Source organism: Alternaria infectoria (assembly GCF_024043175.1).
Source record: "Alternaria infectoria strain BMP 0036 chromosome Unknown scaffold_24, whole genome shotgun sequence".
In the NCBI taxonomy this organism is placed as follows: Eukaryota; Fungi; Ascomycota; class Dothideomycetes; order Pleosporales; family Pleosporaceae; genus Alternaria; species Alternaria infectoria.
Window position 1 is genome coordinate 312,355 of NW_026250713.1, and position 23,679 is coordinate 336,033.

The window sequence follows — 23,679 nt, forward strand, 5'->3', positions numbered from 1 at the left end:
TATACACCGGGACAAAGAATCAAGGTTCATGACCATGCAGGGAACAAACGCAACGCCGTCGAAAATGGAGAAAGAGACCGACCAGGCGCCTAGTGCTGTTGAACACCTGATACAACTAAAAAGAAAACAAAAGATATTCAAAACGCTTCGAGCTGTCTCCTCAGCTCGTTCATCAGCTCTTCGCCAGCGTGAGGGCTCAACATCGCCGTTGGTGCGAAGACGCCTACATCCAAGGCGCCATTGCGGATGGTCGCCTCGATATCGACAGCATGCTACATATCTGTTAGTTCCTGCTCGTCCCAACATCGCGTAAAGGTAAACTCACCAAATATGCGCCATTGACACGCTCGTCCACCAGTTCAGCAGGTGGTTCCAAGCTGTGCTCCTCCACTTCGGTCACCCTACTGACCGGCTGCTGCCATTTTTGAGTCGGTTCGATGATGATAGAGTCCTTGCTCTTGGTCTCTCCCTCCGCCTGTGGGGTATCCGGCAGAGATAAGAAATTTACGAAAGTATCAACCTTGACACCCGTCCATTCGCTGATCTCGAAGAGGCTAGCAGAAGCGTTCATGGGCTCACTGATTTCTTGCAGGTCGCGTTGGATATCCTCAGCCATCTCTGCCATCTGGCGTTTGAGCGGCTTACTGACACGTAGTGGTAGTAGATTGACTGTTGGTACAGCAGCCGAGGCAATGCCATTGATAGGCAGCGAGCGATTGGCCAGGTAGACACCAATGATCACGTCCTCATCTGCAGTGCCCGATGTGTTCGCAGCATGAACCTTTGCGTACGCAGCGAGGAAGATGGACTGCGTTGAAACACCACGTTGGCGCGCAGCTGCCTCCAGGTTGGGCGTTGCGAACAAGGCTGGCTTGAAGAGCTGTGTCCTCGTTTTGGGGCTCTCAGCAGGCTGCATCAAGAGCTTCTGGGCAAAGTCCATGAGATACCGAGTCCAGAAGCTCTTCTTCTTCTCTAATTCCGATGTCCCGTATCCGTTAGCGACCATCTGGGTAAGTGCATTGTCTGGCGGAGCGACTTCAGCGCCGTTGCAGATGGTTTGCAGTTTCTGCATCAAGAGAGGTAAGCTGACACCATCGTACAATGCATGGTGGATCTTCAGCTTCAACGCCCAGCTGTTGGAAGTTTGTGAAGCGAAGAGGTGGGCCCAAGGCTGCATGGTCGTTGTAGCCTGGACGCGCTGGCGGATTTCGTCGTGTGTGCAGCCAGTAATGTCTGTGATAGAGCTCTCCAGATCTTTCAACACGACTGCTACGTAGGGTATCTGATGATCGCCAGTCGTGACGAAGGAGGTCCGCAGAATCGGACTTGTCGCAACTAGGGCTTGCCACGAGTTGTTGAGGTCGTTGAGACCAATACCTCCATGGATAGCGTATGTGAACTCGGCGTAGAAGCCGCTGCCTTTGGTATTCAGCCACGTCGACAGCATGTATAGCTGCCCGGCGGTGACTGGTAGAATTTCGGCGACCCTTGCATCTTCAACATGAGCCCGGTCTAGGATGTGTGATCTATCGAGATCTTTGAGAGCCTCCCGAACCACTTCATGAGGGTTGGCACTGGTTTCCAGCTGCTGTGTGGTGCGCGAATCCACAAGACTTGCCATCTGTTCAATCGTACCAGCTCGGAGCATCTCACCAACGCCGAGGATAATGCCCTGTTTGCGCAGAAGAGAAGAGACCTTGATCGCGCTGATAGAGTCCAGCCCCATGTGAAATATTGTCATGCCGCTCGTCATCTCATCTTCGGGTGTCTTTGACACAAAAGCCAGAGTCTCGCGTATCTTGCGAGCTGTTTCGGTGCTTGGTGGATCCCTAGCGTCTTCGTCGTCAACTGCCTCATGGCTGCTTGTCGCACGACTTTGTCTCTGCTTGAAAGCCGGCATACCACATACTGATGTGCCGTTCGTAGTGACCTCAATTACAGATGTCTCTGGCTGTTCCATCAAGTGTCTAAGCACGTCGTCCATTCGATCGAGGAGCTGTTTTGAAGCCTCTTCGTCAAATACTTCCTCTTTCACCGCGCAACGCCAAACCAAGCTCTTGTCCATTACCTCCATTTCTACACACACCGGATACTCAACGTCACTATGACCCTCGATGCTGGTGTACAGCCTCTGTCCCTCCTCTTCCTCTGACGCGAAGCCCTTCTGGTAGATGAATAGACTTTCGAACAGTCTTCCATCAACACCGGCTGCCGAGAGGGCTTTCCGAAGTGGGTAGTGTTGCCACTGCTTGATGTTTGTGAAGTTGTCTTGCATGTAATGCAACATGTCTCCTCCAGATCCGTGCAGGACTGACCGTATCGCGATCGTGTTCATAGTGGGAAACATTAGTTGAGATCGCTCCTCGTCGTCTCTTCCGGATAGTACAGAGCCGAAGGTGACATCCAGACTGTTGGTGTAGATAGAAGTAACGAGAGCAAAGACGGTTTGGCCGATAGTTTGTAATGACACATTACGCCTTCTTGCGAACGTCTGGAGCTCATCTAGTACCACTACGCTGTTTCGTTCGTGGCGATGAACATGACTGCCAGTTTCGCTAGAGATGTTTGTTCGTCGGGGAAAAGAGCTTGTAATGGCTCCCGAGAGATAATCTTGCCAAAAGCCTGTGGAAGCAGATACGGACGTTGTGACGATGTTGATCAGAGAAGCCTCGTAGCTTGGTCGAGAGGTGAATTGATTGTTATAAGCTCGTTGCACATCGGAATGCAGTAATCCAAGAGACCATCCATCGTATAGAGCATGAGCAATGGAGATAATAAGGTAACGCTGGCCAGATGTCTCCACGAAGCCAAGGTGGAAGCGGGGTGTCGAAAGCGAATTCTGTAGGGAATCATGTCGAAGTTTACGGAAGATTGAGGCAAATTCGGGCCTGCCCTCTGATTCGACATGCGTCCAGAAGTCACGATGTTGTTTGTGGACGACCTGCACGAAAGAATCGTCGAGTTCCGGGTCATCTACCTCTACGAAGCCAGTCCGTAGGATTGGTGACGCAGCGACGACTGTTGTCCAGGCCTCTTGGAGCTTTTTGACGTCTGTGTTGGGATCTAGTTCGAGTACATCATGGTTGTAGTATCTTGTGTAGTCTGACGCAATCATCTCAGCCACCATAGCTTCTTGCAAGGGTGTCAAGGGTAAAACTTTCTCAACATCGGTGTTGTTGAACGCATGCTGTTCGAGATGCCTCTTCATTGATCTTTTGTAGGCGTCAAGGTTTGGCTGAAGAGTCGCTTCAGTTGACGTTTCCGTGGGCGAGATGAGTTGTACCATTTTCGCAATGGTCAGCCCGCGCATGATGCCGCTTACGGGAATGTTCACTCCGCGCTTCTTGAGCTTGGATGATAACTTGATGGCGTCAATACTGTCGAGTCCAAGTTCAAAGATGGAGGTGTTTTCGTTGATGCTCGAATATTCAAGACCCGATAGTTGAGCAGTCTCCTCTTTGATCTTGATGGCATCGCTCGTCCATTCAAAATCGCTCTTGTTGTCGCCGTTGCTGAGCTTTCCATTTGTGGATAGTATACCGTTCTGCATCGCTCCATCTTCAAAGGTTACCGCAGGAATAGTAGACGGATCTACTAAGACCTGTCGCAATGCTTCTTCGAACCGATCAAGAAGCTCATTCGCCAAACACTCATGTGCGACATGATCTTGACTAACCAATGTCAACTTGAACACATCACCCCTCCGTTGCTCAACCTCGAGAGCCAGTGGGTAGTCAGCAACAGTTTCAGTGTCTAGGATCTCCCAAGCATCGTTTTTTGCCCATCCGTCACCTCCCTGTGCGATTTGGTACGCGAAGAGATTGTCGAAGAGAGGCTGGCTCGGAGTTCTTTTGCACCACTTCATGATTTGTCTCAGTGGAGTGTGCTGATGAGGATGAGCTCCGACGTTAAAATCGTGCACTCGTTTGATTGCCGATGACCAAGATTCGCCACGCTGAGCGCAATGCTGATAGGGGATGGTGTTGAACATTGGCCCTATGATGCGATCTGCACCTTCAAGATCGATACTGCGTCCAGAGACGACCATTCCAGCCGTTACGCCTCCTTGGACGTGCTCGCAAAGTACGCTGAGCCAGCAAGCCTGGGCAATAGCTTGTGATGTAACATTAAGTTGGCGTCGCACAGAGTCAAAGCCGGTCAACCCAGGCAGTGTACGTGTAATAACTACAGCTTCTTGACTAGCCTCGCCGGAAATGGTGGGTAAATGAAGGGTTTGCTTATCTAGATGGTTCTGCCAAAACTTCTTCGCCCCGTTAGGGATGCTGAGGGGACCATGAGCAAGTGCAGTATGGAAGGTAGGTGCATGCAATTGTAGATCCCTATTGTTGTAGACGTCCCAGACGGCCCGGAAGATGAGCTCGATGCTGTTGCCATCGTAGAGTCCATGGAAGATATGAACAGACAGCAGCTTCTGCGTTGGTGTGGTGATGAGATGTATCTCGAAAGGGCGGGTAAAGTCGGGTTGATTGAGCCCTAGCCAGCGTTGTCTCAACAATTCCAAGCTTTTGGCAAGGTGGTGTTCTTTGGCTGGAGTGTGTATCATTCCAGTGTAGGCAGGAGCACGGAGAACTGCCTGCACGTGACCTTCCTCTGTGTTGACAAAGACCGTACGAAGTATGGAAATTGAAGCGTGCACCTTTGTCCATGCGGCGTCAAGTCTTCGTTCATCGATGCTGTCGTGTAGCTTGAAACGGAAAGTGTTGAAATAGAGTCCGTTCTCGCTCTCCAGAGATCTCGCAATCATGCCTTGTTGCAAAGGAGTACATGGCGCGACGACATCGATGACGCTGGATTCGATAGAGAGTGATTGTGCGACAGACCGTTTGTAGCGGTGCTGCACTGCGTGAATAGCTTGTTGTGCTGCGAGGATAGATCCATGAGCCTCATCTGTGGGGCCGCCAGCTTCCAAGGCTTTAGCGAGACGTCGAATAGTCGGGCATCGCATTACTACAGATGCAGTAGCACTTGCGAAGCCTGACTGCTTGAGTGTGTGCGATATACCGATGACGGAGATCGAGTCCATACCCATCTCGAAGCAGCTAGCATCCTTACTGATAGATTGTTCGCTAACACCCAGAGCTTGAGAGAGTACTTGACAAAGTTTCTTCTCATGCTCCGACCAAACTTCGTCTTTCTCGTTTGAAGTGGCTGATATTGCCTGCAGATCGCCAGAGGAAAATGCGTCGTAAAGCTGCTTGAGCTTTTTGGCATCCGCCTTGTTATTGATGTTCAATGGCATCGTAGAGAGTGGAACGAAGTGCGTGGGAATCATGTATGGAGGTAGGTTCTCATGACAGGCTTCCTTCGCGATCCCCATCGCCTCGACGTCGCTTAGCTGTACCTGAGGTTGTGCCCTGGAGAGTTTGCCACACACAAGGAAGGCAACCAGTTGCTCTTTTTGCTGCTTTGGGTGCTTCAGTACTAGCGTTGCAACATCAGAGATCGCTGAGCTGGACTGCTTGATGACGGAGTTGATCTCGGCTACCTCGAGGCGTTGGCCACGCAATTTGACCTGATCATCTGCTCGCCCAAGGAATTGGAAGGTGTCATCGTGTAGGATTCTAACGAGATCACCGGTCCGATACACACGCGCACCTAAACGTTCGAGGTGAGGGAAGCGCTCTGCAGTTAGCTCTGGGCGATTGAGGTAGCCTCTGCCAACAAGTTTTCCTGAAACACAGAGTTCGCCTACTCCGCCTCGTAGGACAGGCACTTCATCCCCGGGATGAAGAACCAAAGACCCCACATTGTCAAACTGAGGACCGATATTGGAGGGTCTTCCATTGGCTGGAACGCGCGGGAACATGGTGCATCCTATCGTTGCCTCGGTTGGCCCATAACCGTTGTAGATTACGCCTTTTGGACCCCACACGTCGAGAATTTCTTGTTTCAGGCTTTCGCCACCGGTGATGAAGACGCCCTTACAAAGACTGGGCACGTCATCCGGATGGAGGATTTGGGCGAGACTGGGCGTCAGATCGATATGCGTGATATTGAGATCAGAGATGGTCTTTGCTAGATCTTCAAAGATGAGATCCCGAGGTGCTGAAACGACGCATATGCCGACCGACCAACTCCAGTACTGCTCAAGAACTGAAACATCGAAGTGGAATGACGCGAACTGAAGCCATCGCGACTCTGTATCCCAATGTCCGGTAAACAAGCGCTGGAAAGCAAGAAGCGCCTGCACAGCGTTCTCATGAGTCAGCTCGCAGCCTTTTGGTGTACCTGTAGTACCAGAAGTGTACAAGCAGTAGCTACGATCCTGGGAACTGATCCGGTCGTTGCGCAAAAGCGAAGATCCTGGTAGTGAACGCCAGTCGATCTCATCAAGCTTCAGTACTGGCACACTAACGCTGCCCTCAAACTGATCAGCTTGAGAAGATAGAGATAAAACAGCTTGAGCGCGCGAGTCTTCAACGATGAAAGCCTGGCGTGCAGCAGGCGCACCAGGGTCGATAGCGACATAAGCGCAGCCAGCCTTCAATATTCCCAGCATGGCGAAAGATGCTTCAGGACATTTGTCGAAACACACACCAACCAGACTCCCAGGCTGCACACCATGCGCAGTGATAAGGTGAGCAATTCTGTTCCCCTCAGCATCTAGCTCAGCATACGTCCATTGCTCAATAGTACGTGAGCCCTGATCGTTCCCGCAAACGAACTCAAACGCGACGCGCCTCGGGTACTTCGTCGCAGTGCTCTCGACCAGCTCGTGGAGTAACCTAACATCTGATGGCAGTTCGGGTTCTTTAGCAGGTGTGATAGAGTATAGTTGTTCGGAGAAGTGCGCCTCAAACGCACTGGTGCTTGACGTATAGCTTTCCATCAGGTGGTCTAGCTGCTCGAGGATCAGAGCGGCTTGCTCCTTTGGTACGATATGAGGCAAGAAAGTAAGGCGGTACTCCAAGTACCCTTCCATTGGTTCCAGTTCGATCGAGATCGGGTACTCAATAGCCGCATTCTCTTCAACAACTCTCCACAAACGGCTAGGTTCTGTACGACTAGGCAGCTTCTGGTAAGCGAAAATTGTGTCGAATAATGCTTCGTTGGGAAAGCCCATGAGTCTCTGGATCTTGTTGAGTGGCGTGAATTGATATTGCTGAATTTGGGTGTTCAACGCCATGATGTTAGTAAGAGTCGCAGCCATGTCTTTTGAAACAGTGCATGCCACGGGTACTGTGTTGATACATGGAAAGACGACATCCTCAGCTCCGTCAAAGGTTCGGCCGGATAAGACGACGCCGCATGTTACCGAGCTTTCTCCAGTGTAAGAACTCAACAATGAAAGCCAACTCGCGATACCTGCAGCTTGCATAGTGATGTTGGCATTTCGACAGCCATCCTCGAGAACATGAAGCGGTTTCGTGGATTGACGAGTGCAAACGGATGGGGAGCTTGGATCATATCTTAAAGGTGTGAGATTGGGAAAGCGACATGGACTTGCAGCCTTCCCAATCTCATTCCATACTGCTTCTCCGTCTTCGGTGCTTGTAGCGCTGAGCTGTATAATGCTACTAATGGTTGTGTCGATAGATGTAGGCGGCGATAAACCGCGGCCCTCATATGCAGCAGTAACATCATTTAAGATGGACTGAAGACTTTGGGCATCGAAGAGAGCATGAAACATGGCCAGATCAAGAGCGAAGTGACCCTCTTCTTGGACGATGCGTAATGACCAAGGAGGTAAATGTAAATCTTGCAAGAATGCACGTTGTAATCCTTTGAGCCATTCATCGATCGGGTCGGATGTAGTGCTTGAGGTGGTAGACCATGGCAGATTTGTCGAAGTTGGAGTATACTCAATCATCGCGAAGGCGTGAAGCGGATCTTTGATCTGAGCGAATCCGCTGCGCAATGTACTATGGCGTTCTCTCGTCATGTCCCACGCTTTCTTGAGCCTTTCGAGGTCTGTATCCACTTCCAGCTGCATACGGATGTGATTCATATACACAGCTCCTTCTGTCGCGAGGAATTGCGATATCATGCCCTTCTGGAGTGGAGTGCAAGGACGAACGGCTACGACATCCCCATCATAGATGCTATGGTCGCTTAGTACCCCCACCTTGTGCTTGCCTTCAAAAGCACTAAAGTTGAAATGCGGAAGTTCAAACGCATCCGATGCCTTCGCCTGGCCAATGAACTCGGCAAGATCGGCGCATGTGGTGTGATTCAGGACATCGGCAGCTCTCACGGAGTAACCCTGCTTCCGAAGTGCTGCAGCGATTTGAACTGCGCTGATGCTGTCAAGACCGAGCTGGTAAATGGAGGTTGTTGCTGTGATCTCTTTTTGCGAAGCATCAGACAGTCGCGCAAAAACATCCCTCACCTCGGTTTCAACTTGTGTCCATTGATGACCTGAGCCATGCTGAAACCCATTAGTTAGCAACTCGGTGCCGATGTGTTCTCGGAATATGCTTGTCAACGCTCTCTTGTCAATTTTCCCAGCCATTGATCTCGGAATCTCGTCGACGAAGACAAAGAACTGGGGTACCATGTACGACGGTAGCCGGCTGCTTGCAATCGTTTTAAGCTCGCTCTCTTCGATCTTGCCATGCGTAATCAAAAATGCCACGAGTTGGTCCCTGTCTGTCTCCTGCTTTTTCAAGATCTGTGTAGTGACAAACGCGACATCTGGATGAGCATTCTGGAGGACATGGTTGATCTCGCCGAGTTCTACCCTAAGCCCGCGTATCTTGACCTGATCGTCCGTGCGTCCTACGAATTCGAAACTGCCGTCACTGAGCATCCTCGCCAGGTCTCCACTCTTATAAAAGCGTTGCCCACCCCAAATGACAAATCGTTCGCTTGTCAGATCGGGATTGCCGAGGTAGCCTCGTGCGAGTTGTGCGCCTCCAATGTATAGTTCGCCGGTGCTCAGCACAGGCAAGATCGATTTACCTCTTGCCGAGAAGATTGCGAAGGATGTGCTTGGGAAGGGTTTGCCGATAATTGAAACACGACCCTTTTCTGAAACAGGGCTTATTGTCGTACAGAATGCAGCTTCAGTAGGCCCGTACGAGTTGACGCATGAATCGCCCCACTCCTTGACGATAGCGTGTGCCATGGCTTCTCCGATGCAGTACAACCACTTGACGCTCGGTATATCAGATCTTTTGAGAGAAACCGCTACTGAAGGCGTCAGGTCGAGCAAGGTGACCTGCAAAGAGTTGATGACTTTCGGTAGGTTGTCCAACAAGTCATTCTGGTCAGTGGCACAGAGCGTGAACCCATGGGTCCAAGCCAAGAAACAGTCGTAGTAGCACATATCGAAAGTTACAGCCGCATATTGTAGCAGTCGTGAAGAAGGGTTCCAGGGAATACGGGAATCTGAGCTTGCGATGGTTTGGACAGGAGCGCGATGTTCCATGCTGACCGCTTTCGGTACGCCTGTAGAGCCAGAGGTGAACAAACAATACGCTAAATTCGTGTCCGAGAGGCCGTCAATGACAGGATTATGATGCGGCACAGATGGTATCGCTTCAGCATTGACAATGCTCGCTTCGATTAAATGATCGGGCAGTGTCGAGGTATCCGAGCAAAGCACAAGCTTTGGCTTCAACTCTTGGAACATAATCCGTCTGCGTGCTTCGGGCAGTCCTGGATATACTGGTGCAAAAGCAGCCCCAGCTTTCATAACTCCTAGAATGCTTGCATAGAAACAAGGGCCCTTCAGCATATGAATGGGGACGATGTCATCTGGACCAACCCCTTGCCTAATGAGCGCATGTGCAACAGAGTTGGCTTTTTCATTTAAAGTCGCGAAAGACCAAACTGTCTTGCCACCATCTGGAAGCAAATATTCCAAGGCGATACGGTCAGGGTGCATTGCCGCTATGCGCTCGAAACCTGAATGTAGCAAGACCGCGTCGGTTTGGCATTGCTCATAACCCATGTTGGACTCTGCTCGAAGGTGAGCTGGCAGTGTGCTTATGTCGGAAGAACTCATTCCCGGGAATGCAAGCAACGATGAGATGCAGGTGTCAAATGTTTCCATGACCAGCCGAGCTTCCCCCTCAGACAACAGTGATGTCTGGTAGTGAAGCGATAACTCTAGAGTATTCCGGACCGGATCTTGAATAAGCTCGCATACGATGGGTAGATCCATGTCACCCAGATCTTGTTCGAGTGTCCAGATAGTAGAGTCCAAAGTTGTTTTCGGCTGCTGGAGTATCACCAAACTGTCAAAAAGACGGCCGCCTTCCCGGAGTGCAGTGCCTTGTATGCGACGGAGCGGTGTCAACTGATGAGCTAGCGACTCGATGCTAATAGAATGGGCTAGGCGCATCAAAGCGTCATTGTTTTGCTGAGGATCGAGAATGATGCGGACGGGTAGGGTGTTGAAGCAAGGAGCAACGATGCGATCAAGGTCGTCTCCGGAGATATTGCGTCCATTAACGACGTTTCCGAAGCAAATGTCGTTTTCACCCGTATAGAAGTGCAGAAGCTTGGCCCAAGCCGCGTGCACTACCGACAGTAATGACAGCGACATGTCTTGACATGCTGTGCGTATGGTGGAGAGTGGTAGTTGTAGACATTTCGATGAAGATGCAGGTCTTCCTTGGGCTCTTAAATCTTTGCCGGTAAGACTGGGAAAGATTGTAGGCTCAAAGCCGCTCAATAGAGTGGCCCAATAGTTGTCGCCCTCTGCATAGTCTTGCTGTAGCATGTACTGCAGATACACATCGTAAGACACCGGTGGCGGAATTTTAATGCCGTGATATGTGTCTTGTACTTCCTGAATGAGCGTAGAGATAGCAATGCCGTCGTAGAGCGCATGATGGCAGCCAAAAAGTAGCTTTGTTGATCGTTCGTCTTGTATCAACGCGAGGTGAATCGGAGGGCTTTCGGCTGCTACTTGTTCAGAAATAACACTGTTTATACGCGGCGGTAGGCCATCCAGGGTGCTGTAGTGATGCCATTTCAAGTCGGTATCGCGTAGCACAACTTGCGTGAAGGCGAATGACGGGTTTTCAGTAGCAACGAAACATGTGCGAAGGATCTCATGTCGCCGTAACATACTCTCCCAGGACTCCTGCAACCGGGAGACGTCTCCTTTGACGTCGAAAAGCATTATGTTGCAGTACGCCGAATGTGAGGACGGCTGGCCGCTTGAAAGCATAGCCTCTTGAAGTGGTGTGCACGGTAGGATCTTAGCCACCTGGGATTCGCTTTGATTGTAACGCGCAAGAACACGAGACACTTCTTCTGAGCTCAAGAACTTGTCTAGGCTGACGGTATTAGGCCTGGTCGTTTCTCGAGTCGAAGGGCGCGAATGCAGTGTACAGACAGATGCGAGACGAGCGATTGAAGCGTTCTTCAACACTGTAGAGATGGAGTAGTCACCCAAGTCTTGTTTTCGAAGTCCGTTGCAGAAGCGTATAGCTGAAACCGAATCTAGACCCAGGCTGAAGAATGACGACGTCCGCTGTATTCCTTCCGGTGAGGTGTTCAGTGTGGATGAAAGAACCTCGGCCACGGCTTTCTCCCATGGCGAGAAAACCTCCGCCTTTGCATCATCCTGCGTCCATTGCAAGGCGACCTGTTCTTCTTCCGCTAAGTCCCAGAATGTGCGTTGAAGGAGAGCCTTGTCGATCTTGGCTTGCATTGTCATGGGAAGGCGCGAAACGGGAACGAGATGCGAGGGAACCATGTACGAAGGCAGGCGACGCGATAGCAGATCAGACAGATCCGATATCACCAATTCAAACTCCATAGGCGTCAAATATTGGAAGGAGTCAGATGCAGCTCCGTTGGGTACCCAGAACACTACCAGTGTTTGAGTATCGTCGGAACGCGGTAGGAGAAGGGTGACGCAGTCTTGCACTGCCTGATGATCGAGCATCACTGACGTTATCTCACCGAGTTCGACACGCTGACCACGGATTTTGACTTGATCATCCATACGGCCTTTGGAAAGTATGGAACCATCCGGGAGTAGTATACCTGTATCGCCTGACCGGTATATCCTGCCATAGGTGGAGTGGTTGATGATCTTGGCGGCATTCAGCTCTGGTCGGTTCAGATAGCCACGGAAAACCTGGTAACCCCCGAAACAAAGCTCACCTACGGCACCGAGGGGGAGAATTGCCTCGCTCTCGGGATCGAGCACGAGGGCTGAAGTATTATCGAAAGGCATACCGATGTTGTTGATCAGATCATCCGGAGTTACCGCCGCCCGTACAGTGCATATGTTTGTGGTCTCAGAAGGACCGTAGCCTTGGTACAAGCCTTTGCCTGCCCACGTTCTTCGAACGTGTTCCGTCAAAGCTTCTCCAGCAGTCACCAGGAATTCGACTTTCGGAACATTCACTGGATCTACCAATGCTGCAACTGTTGGCGTCAAACTTAGATGTGTGACGCCCAGACAGTTGATGGCGGCCTCAAAGTCGTGAAACAAGTCGTCTTTCGTTGCCGTGCATAGGCATATACCAACATGCCATGAGAAGAAAATCTCGAAAACACTGACATCAAATGCTTGCGAGCAAGACTGAAGCAAACATGAGCCCGCATGAACGGGGTATATAGTTGAAAGGTATTGCAAGTTACTCATGAGATTATCCTGGGTAACGAGAACTCCCTTGGGCGCTCCAGTGCTGCCGGAAGTGAATACAGCATAGGCGAGATGCTGTCCGCTATATGGCACGTCCAGGTTCTGATCAAATTGTTTCGCAAGATGAGGGGTGTTGAACTCAATTATATCGACGAGAAGATGATTTCGAATGCTTGTTGCAGTTGTTGTGTCGGAAACGCATACCGTTACTTGCGCGTCGTCCAGGATGCTTCTGACTCTGTCGATCGGCGTATCAGGGACTATCGGTAGATATCCGCAACCAAGCTTGAGCACAGCAAGGATACAGATGTAAAGATCAATGGACTTTTCCATCATTATGCAAACCAATTGATCGTCGCCTACGCCGTGATCGGCGAGGACACGGGCAAATTGGTTAGCGCGTGTGTTGAGCAGACCATAGGTCGCCACCTCTTCTACTTCCACGACACCACGTCTGACGCGAGCAAATCTGAGAGCTGACCTTCGCGGATCCTTCAGGGCCCATTGTTCTACCGCATGGGCAGGACCATGCTCTATCGTTTGCTGTCGAGGCGTGGGGTTGGCAATTGACAAGGAACGCGTGGTGAAGCATCGTTTCATGGCATCGATGCCATGGTTGGCATTCGATAAGAGCAGATTCACTATCTCGTCGATCTGACGAGAGAGATACTTGATCTGATGCTCCGGTATAGTTGAGGCGTCGTACGTAGCGTGGAAAAATATGTTGTCTTCGCGCGGCTCGAATTCCAGCGTAAGCCTAAATTCCAGATCGTCCGCGCTATCGATGACTCTTGAAGCGAGCGACGAGCTTGAGTCGGAGATGATTGACTGTTGCCATACAAACAGAACGTCGAAGAGTCGTGTCCCAGGTGGGATTTTTCCCGCCTTCACTATTTCCCGGAAAGGAAGGGTGCTGTGGCTCAGACATTCTCTATTCAATGCTTGGGTCGTACGCAGTAGATCATGAATGTCGAGCGTTTTACTGAGATTTATGCGGAAAGGGACGGTTGCGATGCATGGGCCGATAACATCCTCAACACCAGCGATGGGAATGGTTCGCCCTGAGGTAACGTTTCCAAGAACTATATCGTTTGTGCCGCTATAAAGGCTGAGTATGTACGCAGTAGCCGCCTGGAAATAAACCTGGGGGTTGACAGCCATCTCCTGAGCTCGCTGGAATAGTCTGGATCTGTTGATAGCAGAACGGCCCGAAAAGTGATGTGTCGCCGGATCGCGAACGAGCTTTCCATGGTAATTAGGGAGGGCCACCGGAAGGTAGCCATTGAGGAGACTACTCCAGTAGCTCTTGGGTACTTCTTGATCCTCCGGCCTGAGTTGGGTGAAGTACTGGACTACATCACGAAATTGTGGCCGCGATACTGTTTCCTCTCCATGCAACCGTGTGTCGAGATCGTGGAGCAATAGATCGAATGACCAGCCATCGTACAGTGCATGATGTATGCGGAACAAGAGACGAGGTCGTCTAGATATCGACATAACTTGTACGTGGAAGGGACGAAGAAAGTCTTCATCGGAGCTCATTGAGTAAGACCTCGAAAAGACATCAACTTCCTGAATCTGTGATGGCAGTAATGCTCTCCAAATAATCTGCGAGAACGTTCCTGCGTGCTGCGATGCCGCAACGAAGCCAGTACGCAGGATCTCGCTCTTACTGGCCAAGTAGTCCAGGGCGTTTCGGATATCTTCATACGTCCGCGTAACTAATAGCTCAACTTCGATCCAGTTGCAGTAGGCAGTAGGCCTGGATATCGTCTCTGCAAGCATGGCTTCCTGCAATGGAGTACAGGGTATCACGGATGCAATATCATTCTTCCATCGCTTGAGCTGAGGGATCTCTACGGTGCCGGTCATATTCGCAGAGTGATGCGTCGGATTATGCCGATTAGCGCTTTGTGTAGGACCTCTACATATCGCAACGAGATCGCTCAATGTTCTCGCAGATAGTACTTCCATCGCTCCTAGAACGAATCCTTGTCGACGTAGCGCAGACGCTATGCGAATAGCTCGAAGGGAATCCAGGCCAGCAGAGCTAAGGTTGGTATCTGATCCAAGGTCTTGAGAGATGTGACGACCAACGGTTTCCAGGACTGATTGGCTCACATGATCGCCTGGGGATTTGGTGGTAGACGTGGACAGTCCAGTAGAGTTAGTCTTGTGAAGATGTGTTTTTGCAAGAGAGTCTTTGTCAATCTTTCCCGACGGTAGCTGCGGCATTGTATCGATGAAGTATACGTGTGATGGAATCATAAATGCCGGAAGCCATTGGTTACAGGTAGCGAGGACATCTGCGCGGGTGACTTCGCTCGAGCCGGCAGCGCAAAAGGCAACCAAAGACTCTTCGACAATGATTACGGTTGCTGTCCGACAGCTCTGTATCCTCATGATAGCTTGTTCAATTTCGCCGAGCTCGACCCGTTGCCCTCGAAGCTTTACTTGACCAGCAACGACACGACCCAAGCATTCCAAGACGCCGTGGCGGTTAATTCTGGCGCGATCGCCGGTACGATATAAGCGACCATGTTCCGGATGTTCGATGAACGATGCAGAAGTGAGATCTGGGCGATTCAAATATTCTTCGGCAACCTGGGGTCCTCCAATGGCTAGTTCACCAACTTCTCCGGAACTCAGTATATCGATGTCGGCCGATGGTCGTTCTTCATTCATAGGCGCGATTATGAAAGCCGAAACAGTATCCAAGGGACGACCTATGATGCTAGTTGACGAATGTGTCGAGAACTGTGGCTGCAGCGTGCAGTGGATCGAGGCTTCAGTCGGCCCGTACATGGCCCATAGCATACTTTCCTTCGTTTCGTCGCCACCATACTCATCAATGACGTGTTGGGTGAGCATCTCACCGATGGTAAGTAACAATTTGAGTCCGGGCACGCTGGACCTGCCTTGAAGAAGGTTGCTCACGACTGTTGGCGTAAGTTCAGCTGCATCGACCTCTAGATTGTTGATGGCTCCTGGAAGGTCATCGAGCATGTGGGCACGTGTGCTGCTCACCAAGGTTCGCCCTCGGAACCAGGGAAAGAATATCTCAAAAATGGAAACATCAAACGTCTTACACTACATTAGTAGAGAAAGAGCGCTTATTCTGCATGTGCACTTACAGGGGCTGCAAATTGAAGAAAACGGGCGAAGTCGGGAATGTGGCGGTCGTGAGCCAATAGACTCTGGGTAACTGCATGATGAGTTACGCTGACAGCTTTTGGCTTCCCGGTAGAGCCGGAGGTGTATAGTACATAGGCCAGATCCTTGGTGTTTGGTCGCCGCAAATCGATTATAGGCTGGTCCTCGCGGTCGCAGAGTTCTTTGTCAACCGAGATTACATCGATATTGATCGCTGCTCGTATCCGCTCATCTAGAGTCGAAGACGTGATGAGCAGGTCGGCGGAAATATCATCGAGGATAAACTTCAGCCGCTGTGTAGGGGTATCGAGATTAAGAGGACAGAATGCCTTTCCCGCCTTCAAGATGGCCACAAGAACGATATACAGTTCTGGGGACTGTGGTAGGAAGACCGGAATGACAGGCGAGGCACTTTCGAGCTTTGCCAGTCTTTCTGTGATACTGCCAGCCAGGGCATCGCTCAGACTATGCAAGTCCTTGTAGGAGAACTTCCGCCTTTTCGATCCATATTCCAGGAAATCGATAGCAGTTGCATCGTGATCAAGTGGACGTACAAGCTCGTGGAGAAGGTCTGGTCCGCTCAAGATCGAGGGCCGCTGATTAAGTACCGACAGTCGTTGGTTCGCGCCGCTTTCTTGAATCATCTTGCGTTAAATTGTTAGATATGTCGACCGATGGCAACGGTTACTGGTAGAACATTCGAGTCTCTGTCGTCCCTAGCGATACGTCCATGAATTTCCCGAAGAAAGAATTGCAAAAAATGCACTCGATATGGCTGGACGGGAATCTGCAGAATGCGATGCTTGATCGCAGGTTTCGATGATGAGAAACTGAGGCACGATGATTGGTCGAAGGTCTTCAAGTACCTTGAGACCAGTACACACAGGGGTGGCGCACGTGAGAACGGGTACCAGCACTCTGTACTTGGGTAGCGCGTTCGACACTTGACGACGGAGTGTGCAGTGCTCCGGTGTAAGCAAGCAGGCAGCAAGCAACCTTCAAGAAGCGACCTCCAAGAACGTATCGCGGTCGCCGAATTCCAAATGATCGAATAGTGCTAGAATCAAAAGTCGAGAAAATCCAAGCTGAGGCGTGCACTGATGCGATGATTTCTGGTGTCGCGACTCCGTGATGTTGAGCGCGTTGTCCGTAGATGCAGCGTCATACATCCTGGTTGAGTGACAAGTGGACGTGTCATTCGACAAGCGGCGCGTAAGATCTGATACAGTAAATCAGACGCGTTTGGCGGCGGCTTTGCAAGTGGGCGAAAACGGGAGCAAAAACTGTTCGAGACAAGACTAAATCGAGACTGAAAACCGAAGCTCCACCTCAATCATGCTAGTCCGGAGTAGTAGCGTGAAGTGGTGGCCGTAAAGGCGTGGGCGCGTCTCCGATGACGACAAGGCCGTCGCGGTGGCTGGTTGGGCGTCGTTGTTCCATAGCCTCTTTGCTATCGCCCCACGCTATGGAGCAGAATCAGTTTGTCAAGCGCAAACGCGTCGTGCGCAAGATTCTGTCGCAACGTGGTGGTGGACGCGACCTCGGAGCTGTGCCGCTGCTTGGTGGGGAAGACGCGGCCGGGCATGCCGCCGAAAATCCCGTGCTTGCGTGACATGCCAGGCGGGTCATCCCTTGAGCAGAAATTATCAGATGCAGCAGCAGGCAGTCTACCCCTGACCTGACTTCACGTCGCCGCTAGCCCAGCCCTACAACTGCTGCTAGGGATGCACGCTGCACGCATCCGTCAGGCTGTCACCCGACTGCCCACTGTGAACTCACCTGCCGCAGCCCGATGACAGTGTATATATGGTAGGCCTTACACATGCGGCCTCTCCAGATGCGCAGACAGTCGCTGGTTGTCGCTGCCCTTCTGGTGCATGAACATGTCGCAGGGCGGCCATCTATGACCATGCCAAGACTCTAATTTAGTCCTGCGCTCCGACCACGTCTTCCGTGTTGGCCATGGATGTGACATCAACAACGCTGAATTATCAACATCGCCTCCATGGCATCCTCGCTCATTCTAGTCCACAGTCGCAAGTTTATCGCTGCATCTCTCGCTCGCTAATGCTCAACTGAGCAGCAGCCGAGCACTGCACACCCGCAATCGCATTGCGCAACGCCAGGCGCGCGCCACAATGCCCGACTATCACGACGATGACAGCTCCGAGAGCCAACCCCTTCTGGATTCCGAAGAAAGTGAAATTGAGGATGAGCCCTCTGTCCGCCACAGTACGCAATGGGAAAGGCATGTAGAACCGTCGTTAGCGACGGTTCAGCCTCAGGCTTTCGAAGGTCCCACCGTCTTTCGTCAACGATTCATCCGCCAAATCCTTGGCTTGAACAAAACCTCCTATTTTGCACTCTACAGGCAGTTGGATGATGTTGGCTCCAAGCTTATTCTGGTTTTGGGCATCGTAACTGCGATTCTGGCCGGGCTGCCGCTTCCTCTGATAGGTGTCGTGCTTGGGCGCATTATCAACAACTTCCCACCCAACCCAGACGAGCTGAAGCATCTCTTGTTCCGTCTGATGTCAGTTGCAGTCGGGTATTTTGTCATTACCTGGGCTTGGGCGGTTTGCTGGGCTGTCATAGGAGAACGCGTGAGTAGGAAAACAAGAGAAAGACTTTTGCATCGTGCTTTAGGCATGGACATGACCTACTATGGTGCGTAGATGCCCGAGAAATGCCTCGCATAGACTATGTATTGACTCGATTTGCCTTTCGTAGACACCGTCTCGCCTGATCTTTCTAGTATTCTCACAGAGAAGACACAGACCATTCAACTCGGTACCTCGGAGAAGGTGGGCCTCTTCATCGCATCCATAAGCTACTTCATCTCCGCATTCACTGTGGGTTTTATGCTAAACGCAAAACTGACCGGAGTAATGTAACTATCATCATCGCTGTCATGTCAAGAGAGAATCGTTAACATAGCTACATAGGTTCGTCACGGTTATACCTTCAATGGCATTCGTTGTCTATTTCGGTACTAAACAAGTTTCCGATCTCGCCAAGCAGGCTGCACAATACACCGAGAAAGCTGCCTCGGTCGCTGAGAGTGCTATCCGCGCAGTACAGATCGTGCAGGCGTTTGGCCTGTTCGAGCAGCTTAGCGAGGAACACGTTCATCACCTTCGATCTGCCTTGCGGGTTGGAATCCGGAAGAGCGTTGCAGGAGCTGTCATGCTTGGCTCGGTTTACTTCGTTGCATATGCGACCAACGCACTTGCTTTCTGGTACGGTGATCGCTTAAGAGACGGCAGCGCTGAGGCTGGTACCATCTATGCAGTCGTCTTCCTCATACTAGACGCTTCTTTCGTCGTCGGGTCATTTGGTCCATTCATTCAGACATTTGCAATGGCCGCCGCCGCTGGGGCTGCGGTAATGGATGTTCTCGATCATCCCACATCCGATATCGATGTCTATTCCCCAAAGGGAAAGCCGGCGGACAGGACACATTTCGAACAGGATCTGGTGCTTTCATCGGTGTCATTTGTATACCCAGCTCGTCCTACTGTGCGAATCCTCGACAGTATCAATTTACGCATCAAGCCTGGGCAAGTCACGGGTCTAGTTGGACCGTCCGGTTCGGGAAAGGTAATCATCAACTTTCGACTAGCACAAACCATTGGCTAACCTCACTTCTTCCTAGTCTACTATTGCATCCCTGCTTTTGAGGCTCTACGATCCAACTTATGGCGCCGTAAACCTCGGCAACGACAACTTGAAGTCATTCAACGTCCACAGCCTGCGGACACACATCGCACTCGTCACTCAAAATCCGGTTCTCTTCACTGGAACAATACTGGATAATATCAAGCATGGTATCCCAAGTGCCGAAAGAGAACGATTGACTGAAGACGAGATTCTTGCTCGGTGTGAGGCGGCGGCGACAGAGGCATATTGTGATTTCCTAGACCGACTTCCTGAGGGCATACACACGAAAATCAGTTCCGGACCCCAGTCTCAACTTTCCGGAGGCCAAAAGCAACGTATAACCCTCGCGCGTGCGCTTGTGGGTAACCCGTCCCTGCTTTTACTGGACGAATTCACAAGTGCCATGGACGGTACAAGTGAAGCGATCGTTTTGGAAAATCTACGTCGTTCTTCAGCCAACGCCAACCGAACCACCATCATAATTGCACATCGTCTGGCAACTGTTCGAGATGCTGATCGTATCGTGGTCATGAAAGACGGAAGTGTAGAAGAAGACGGGCGCCATCAAGATCTCCTCAAAAAGAACGGCATCTACGCAGAGCTCATCAAAGCACAACAATTCGAAAAACCGCGGCCTTCAGCAACTTCATCGATTCGATCTGCTGCCAGCTCTACGCACAAAGAGCATGGAGAGTCTTCAGGCGAATCAAACAATGCCTCCCGGCCGGTTTCAGCATCACAAACCGACGCGCCAAAGATGAGTGCTTTGACATTAATTCGCAGATCGTTGGCATTGAGCCGCCGTGAAACGCCAGCTATAATTGTCGGTTTGATCTCCTCCGTCTTCAGTGGTGGAGTCATTATCGGAGAGGCGCTCATATTTGGCAACTTGGTTGAGCTCTTGAATGACACGTCCGGCTCGGACGATCTCACGAGGAGAATATCTTTCTACTGTTTGCTTTTCTTTGGACTGGCAATCATCGCTCTAACTTCACACTCTTTCGGCAAAACTGCTTTCGGCATGGTCTCCGAAAACCTTACCTTACGAGTCCGAGATCTATCTTTCCGGACTATCTTGCAACAAGACATTGCCTGGTTCTCTAAGCCTGGTCATTCTCATCACGCTTTAATGTCGCGTCTGAACTCTGATAGCGGCAGTATTAGTGGTCTATCTGGTGTCATACTCGGAACCGTCTTCTCCATTGCGACGTCTGTTCTTGGCGGAATTGTTCTGGCCCATATTGTGGCATGGAAAATCGCCATTGTTCTACTGGCGGCTGTACCTGTCATGCTTCTAGCTGGATTCCTGCGCCTTCGTATCTTGGCTATGGCCGAAGAGCATCATCAGACGGCTTATAATGACGCTGCAGCCCTCGCTTCCGAAGCCACTTCTTCTATGCAGATCGTTGCAGTTTTTGGCTTGGAATCGCACTTCCTGGATGGTTACCGAGAAGCAATCAGAAAGCCATACGAGGAGCACCTCAGGTTCAGCGTGCTTGGCAACATCTTACTCGCCTTTTCACTCTCGGTCACATATTTCGTCTACTCTTTGGCGTACTGGTGGTAAGCATATATGTTGATGCCGCTTCCATCAGCCACATACTAATTGATGCGACAGGGGGTCTAAACAAGTGCGCAACGGTAACTATAGTCAACGAGAGTTCTTCATTGTACTCCCAGCGCTTCTTTTTTCTGCACAATCCGCAGGTCAGCTCTTCAGCTTGGCACCCGAAATAACTCGGGCCAAGGCCGCAGCGCAGAATGTATTCTCTCTACATGACGAGAAGCCGTCGATCATCACAGATTTGAGGCCTTTGGAATCCGCTACCACCACTGCATCCAATGGTAGCGCTTTGTTGTCTGGCCCTTCAGCATCGTATGGAACATTTGGAGTGCGTGGAGAACTGGAGTTCCGTAACGTCAGTCTCTACTATGAGAGTCGGCCTAATGTTCCCGCCTTGAACAACGTCTCATTTCAGATTCGCCAGGGCGAAAACGTAGCCTTTGTCGGTCGTTCCGGTAAGTCAACGAGATCGTCGCACGATAAGTACTGACTTCGTCGCCAGGCGCTGGAAAGTCGAGTACGATTCATCTGATAGAGAGATTCTTCGATCCAAATGCTGGACAAGTGTACCTTGATGGGCAAGACATACGCCAAGAACCCGTTCGAAACCATCGTGCTCGCCTAGCACTTGTGGTAAGTTACCCATTCTCGTTCAGATCAACACACACTTCATTCTGTTACATTTCAATCGAGTGTGGGGCTCTTCATGGGGCGCCTTTCATATGAAGATGACTGACACCCAGCAGGAGCAAGAGCCAGATCTCTTTCCAGGCTCCGTAAAGTTCAATATCGGACTGGGCGCTCGGCCAGGTACCGCAGTCGCCGATGAAGATATACAACGGGTGGCCAAAGAATGTGAGCTTCACGACTTCATCATGAGCCTTCCAGAGGGCTACAACACGGAAGTCGGTGCACATGGCTCCAAACTCTCAGGCGGTCAGCGCCAACGCCTTGCTATCGCCCGAGCTCTCATACGTGATCCCGAGATCCTACTTCTCGATGAAGCGACATCGCAGCTGGACGCCAATACCGAGCGCGACATCCGAACGGCTATCGCCGCTGCCTCCAAAGGACGAACTACCATCATGATAGCACATCGATTAGCGAGTGTGCAATATGCAGATCGTATCTTCGTGTTTGATGGCGGTCGTATCGTTGAGCAGGGCAGACACGATGAGCTCGTAGCCATGGGAGGCATTTATGCTGCCATGGTCGCAACACAGGAGCTGGATTAGGTGCTCATCTATACACTTTATCGACCTTTCATTTCGCAGTCTCCTCGGACCGGTTCGTCTCTTCGATGCGTGTTGTTTAGGCGACTGGCGCATTGTAATATGCGTATGTACCAGTACCCTCATGTTTTGACTACCTATAGAAGCACCCCTCGCATTTCGAAGGCGTTGAACAATGTTTGTTCCTGTACCATCATAGTTCCTTTCATAATTAATTAATGCTTCTTGCGTCAAGCATGGTACATGCGTTTGCTCCTCAACCTGCCTAGTTCGCGCTGGTGCATCCTCTTCAGTACATGTTGCCGCGTTTGCATGCTAATGAAATGGTATGCTCACAGTGGGCCCTAGGATGGAACATCGACGAATGCATTTATCCAAATGAGCGCACTGTTCCGAAGACTGGCCGGTGCAATCTTTTCGTTCCACAGCTATTCACAAAGTCAACGCTTCTGCTCTGCGCATGTCCTGTTTCTCTTACCGCATATTGCTCTCAGCGATGCGAGGGCGACTTGACGAGCGGAAGATGGCGTCTTCGAGCGCCTCGTTCGTCATCAGCTTGCTTCACTATGCGCTAGCACGACGTGCTTCTGGACCTTGGAATGATCGGCGGCTGCGGCGTGCTAACCGAGCCTAGTAGCAACGCCGGAACATGCAGTTGATGGTGGTGTCGTTGGGCGTGCACCAGTAAGACCGAGGCCGCTCCGAACTCGCAAGAAATCTCTTCATCTAATCTGATCGATTGATTCATTTTCATCTGATAACTTTTACTCCGCCAAGCGCGCATGTTACCCACGACCCCACGGAGACTATACTCGATCGCGTCGCTCGACGCAACTACAGGACAAGTGCTGCGGGGCACGTCTGAAAATTCTGCCTCCGTCATACGCTTTACCAGTGCCGAAAAAGCTGTTGCTCGACGGGGTATGCTCCGTCATCTTATCAGATGGCGCGTCCGAAGATCAGTGACATGGGGGTTGTGCTGCCATCACCTGCTTAGCGAACCACACATGGTGACACTAGGTTGGAACGGACCGTCAGGGTCTGCTCTTACGAAGTGACATCGGACCATTCTCTGACGAGCATCGCGGCCGCTGCCGATCGACATGGATGGGCTACACGCAAGAACGGATCCTGGGCACGGCCATGGTCAAGGTACAACTCATGGCCGCCGTCGTGAACCTTCTCCCATAACCTGACGACGGTATCTACGTTGACCATCCAGCGAGTGAGGTGCTTCTTGTGACCTTACAATTGAGCGATCAAATAGGTACGTTGCTGTCATCAGTCTTTTCGTATTGTTCATCTGCGTCAAGTGTAGACGTCATTGTTTATCACATGAATCCGCTGACTGTCGGCTTTCCACTTACAGCTCCGCGACTCAAGCTTCTTGACGCCTGATTGCCCAGTTCAAAAAGAACCCAATTTGAAGCGTCGGTGACAGTTGTCAGTGTACGTAGTCTCGCCAACAGTTGCGCACAGCGCGACACGAGCTCGCG

The 23,679-nt window shown here is 51.1% G+C and overlaps 3 protein-coding genes across 3 annotated transcripts; 1 reads left to right on the plus strand and 2 right to left on the minus strand.

The window, feature by feature from the left end:
• Nucleotides 1-137: 137 nt before the first annotated feature.
• NPS2_1 (NRPS) lies at nucleotides 138-15,580 on the minus strand (the record flags this gene model as incomplete). The annotated part of the gene is made up of 2 exons (XM_051500856.1): nucleotides 138-272; nucleotides 326-15,580. The coding sequence occupies 2 exons, from the start codon at nucleotides 15,578-15,580 to the stop codon at nucleotides 138-140; spliced, it is 15,390 nt and encodes a 5,129-aa protein (XP_051349007.1).
• A 107-nt stretch (nucleotides 15,581-15,687) lies between these two features.
• NPS2_2 (putative NRPS-like protein biosynthetic cluster) lies at nucleotides 15,688-16,371 on the minus strand (the record flags this gene model as incomplete). Its single annotated transcript, XM_051500857.1, has 1 exon — nucleotides 15,688-16,371. One exon carries the CDS (start codon nucleotides 16,369-16,371, stop codon nucleotides 15,688-15,690), a length of 684 nt encoding a protein of 227 aa, XP_051349008.1.
• A 1,494-nt stretch (nucleotides 16,372-17,865) lies between these two features.
• On the plus strand, nucleotides 17,866-22,186 carry J4E92_009512 (uncharacterized protein; the record flags this gene model as incomplete). The annotated part of the gene is made up of 10 exons (XM_051500858.1): nucleotides 17,866-18,260; nucleotides 18,323-18,330; nucleotides 18,374-18,394; nucleotides 18,458-18,617; nucleotides 18,673-19,327; nucleotides 19,383-20,950; nucleotides 21,006-21,232; nucleotides 21,290-21,406; nucleotides 21,454-21,584; nucleotides 21,698-22,186. The coding sequence occupies 10 exons, from the start codon at nucleotides 17,866-17,868 to the stop codon at nucleotides 22,184-22,186; spliced, it is 3,771 nt and encodes a 1,256-aa protein (XP_051349009.1).
• Nucleotides 22,187-23,679: the final 1,493 nt, after the last annotated feature.